This window comes from Rhea americana, unplaced genomic scaffold (genome assembly GCF_003343005.1).
Source record: "Rhea americana isolate MKP2758 unplaced genomic scaffold, rheAme1 scaffold_10, whole genome shotgun sequence".
NCBI classification, from domain to species: Eukaryota; Metazoa; Chordata; class Aves; order Rheiformes; family Rheidae; genus Rhea; species Rhea americana.
In genome coordinates, this window is record NW_028185039.1 from 7513900 (window position 1) to 7517023 (window position 3124).

Genomic DNA, 3124 nt, shown 5'->3' on the forward strand with positions numbered 1-3124 from the left:
TATACAAGATGGGAAAATGCCAGAAAACAAACAAACAACCCACACAGAATTCCTGGTAACTCAGAAGCCTAAGGAAAAAGAAAAGAACCTGGACTAGCTGTAGGTTTGACAGAAAGCTGCCATTCAGCTGTCTGGAAGAATATGGAAATTTCATGTGTTTGCTTTGATGAACAGAAAAGGCTTCACTATAAAACAGCCTCATCTCTCTCTCAATCAAAACAACCTCACAAATAAATTTAATCCAAGCACTGGGATCAGCATAAGCCTTTTTATAATACATCTTTTATTGTGATCTTCTCTTTAAATACATACATGGCTTTTGCGGGTGGGGAGGGGGAAGCAGATGTACTAGATAATCTCTGGTGCCCTCTTGAGCTACATCAAGCTGCAGTAGAAAGCTTCCATAACTCAGCTATTTGCAAACTAAGTAGACCAGACAGGCATATAGCAATTTTCTGCTTTTTCTCTAGTTTATCTCAAATTGTAACTTTTGCTTTCTTTAATGTCCTAACAATTTTTTATTCTACACTATCCATTGTACTTGTATAAGGGAGAAAGATGAAAAATGAGCTGTATGGAGAGAGGAAACTGAAGAGAAAGCAAAACGTGGTTCAGGAGAAATATGACCAGAAAAATTTTGGCAATAGCCTGGGAAGCAGTGCAAATGAGACAAGCAGTTGGGAATAAAGGATCAAACAGAAGAAGCAGTGAAAGAGAAAGTCACATAAGGAAAAAAAAAAGGAAAGAAAAAAGCATCTTACCAGGTAACTTGGAACATTATCTCCAATTACAGAAACCAYGTTGACTACAATTTAATGTGTATTAGCATTTTGAAGCTGAAGTCAGAGATACTCTCTCTTATGTTAATTTTTAGGGATTGTTCTAGCAGTAATCTTAAATGATGCTTACATTTCTTCTTTCARAAAACAAAACAATCCCCCAAAACCTTATGCTTATCTGCCTTTTAAGCAGTTAAAAGAAACAACTCATTCTCATTCTACATGTACAGTGTTCCTGAAAATCTTTTTGAGGAGTCTTCTACAGGCATACCTTAATGGAGCAAAAAAATCAAGCTTCTTTTTCTACTAACCTGACAGACAAACTTGACATCTGGCGAACTTCTGTTAAAGGGTTTTGGAAAAATATAGAAATTAAATGACTTCATTATATACCTGTGAAAAAAGATGAGTTGCATGTCAATACAGTGAATTAATATTACCTTGGAAATTACTCAATTAAAAACACAAGGTATAAACAGAATAACATACTTTTCTTCTGCATGGTCATATTTAAAAGTGCAAAGGCCAAACTGAAAGAGCAAAAAATCCATGGAATGCTGGAAAGGAAAGAAAAACTTTTAATGAGAATAAAAATCTTACTCATTTAAAGATAGCTGAAGTGTACCAGAAATAATATGATTTCTGCTGGTTTCAAAGTTAACCAATTCTGCATCTTCCTAAGCAATGCTGTTTCTATCAGTAATTTTCAAATAAAYATACCAGAGCTTTTCATCTAGTTTTCAACCCCAAGTAATCAKCTCCCTGTTCCCCTAAGAAGATTCGCAGTTCCCATTTTCACTCCCTAAGCACACGGGAACTGAGGGAAGATTCATCTAGCTCCACCTCTTGCTCACACATAAAGAAGGGACACTGCATCTAAAGCAACTCAGTCCTCCTTCTCAATGTTCATTTGTGTCCCTTGAAGAAGGCCATGAACGATCCTGTGTGCATAACAGCTTTCAAACACATCTAATAATATATTTAATAGTCCTCTAATTCACACAGCTAACAGCGATAGGAATGTTAGTACACTCACTAAGCACTTCATCATTATGTTCTCCAGTATTTCACAAACAAGTATCAAGGCTTCACTAAAAGACTTGATCATTGCTGAGGGCCAAACATACTTTTTAAACCCAAAGAACAGAGAGGATTATTCAATTCTGTTGAGGGCAGAGAGAAATCACGTGGTACAGATTACACAAAATTACAGTCAATGTAAACATTTTACCTTTTTAAGTTTCTGATACCTTTCTTCTGGTGTGTCAAAGCCATTGGTTAATGCACTAACTGAAGGCCCATCACTGATCCCTGAAAAAGTAGGATGGATTTTGCTTTTTGGTAAGCTTTTCAAAGTTATCCACAGCAAAGAAAACAACAGCTGTTATTTAAGAAAAATAMTTTCATTTAAAATATATGTTAAGAGTATTTCAGTTGAGAAAGATTTTTTCTAATCTATAGCAGCATACATCTTCAAAATAAAAGGCATCTGACTTTCTTTTAGCTTAGTGAAATAACAGTTAGCATGTTCTAGCAGTAAATCCCTGTTGCAAAGTCTTATTCACATTCTACATGACACTAACATAAAAGCACCAATAACATGATATTGATGGATCTTTACAACACAATACTGAATCAGAGTCAAGATAAGAATGGACAGAGAGCTATCCATAGCTTTACCACATGACCTAGTCACCTTCAACAATGTTTAAAACCAACCACTTGCACCATATTTTAAAAAGCTTTATTCTGCTCATGTTTGTGAGCCATCTTCCCAAAGTTGAAATATTTACTAAAGCATTTTTATGTGTACATCCCCTGGGTTTTATGGATCTATGAGTTCATACTGCAGTTTTTCCCCTTATGAGATTGCTTACAGGGCCCTTCTCCTCTACCCAAGCCTCTTGCTTGCATGACATACAGAAAAACTTCAAGTTCTCCTGAAGCCTGCAAATCAATTAACATATTCAAAAATTACTGTGGAGAGGGAGCGTAAGGGGCATACTGTGTATCTCATCGTGCCCAAAGCCCTGCTACCACGTACACAGCAAGTGGTTTAATCATTTTCAGACGGCCTTTGCTTTACGTATTTCAAGGCTTCGCGTAAGACACATAAGCGGCCTTGGAGACCACACGCAGGTATCGCCAACGCTCTGCAACCACGACACGGGCGCCGCTATTACCTGAAAACTCCCCATCGATGGCCAGGAAGTCTGCTTCCTCAATGGCTTCGTATACTTTACTGAGATTATCCTTAAAATCTGCAGGGAGAGGGGTAAAACACACCTGAGGCGAATAACGACTCCAATTCCTGCCCCGGCGGGCAGGAAAGGCCGGGCCGGGCC

General features: G+C 37.7%; 1 protein-coding gene across 1 annotated transcript in view; it reads right to left on the bottom strand.

The window, feature by feature from the left end:
- Positions 1-3118, bottom strand: part of PARN (poly(A)-specific ribonuclease) — a 58081-nt gene extending 54963 nt beyond the window's left edge. Inside the window, exons 1-4 of the mRNA XM_085302981.1 lie at positions 2963-3118; positions 2011-2090; positions 1269-1336; positions 1091-1172 (exon numbers count right to left, since the gene is read on the bottom strand). Of these exons, the coding sequence (XP_085159107.1) occupies positions 1091-1172; positions 1269-1330 (144 nt within the window). The 5' untranslated portion in view covers positions 1331-1336; positions 2011-2090; positions 2963-3118. The remainder of the gene's footprint in view (positions 1-1090; positions 1173-1268; positions 1337-2010; positions 2091-2962) is intronic.
- Between the last annotated feature and the right edge of the window lie 6 nt (positions 3119-3124).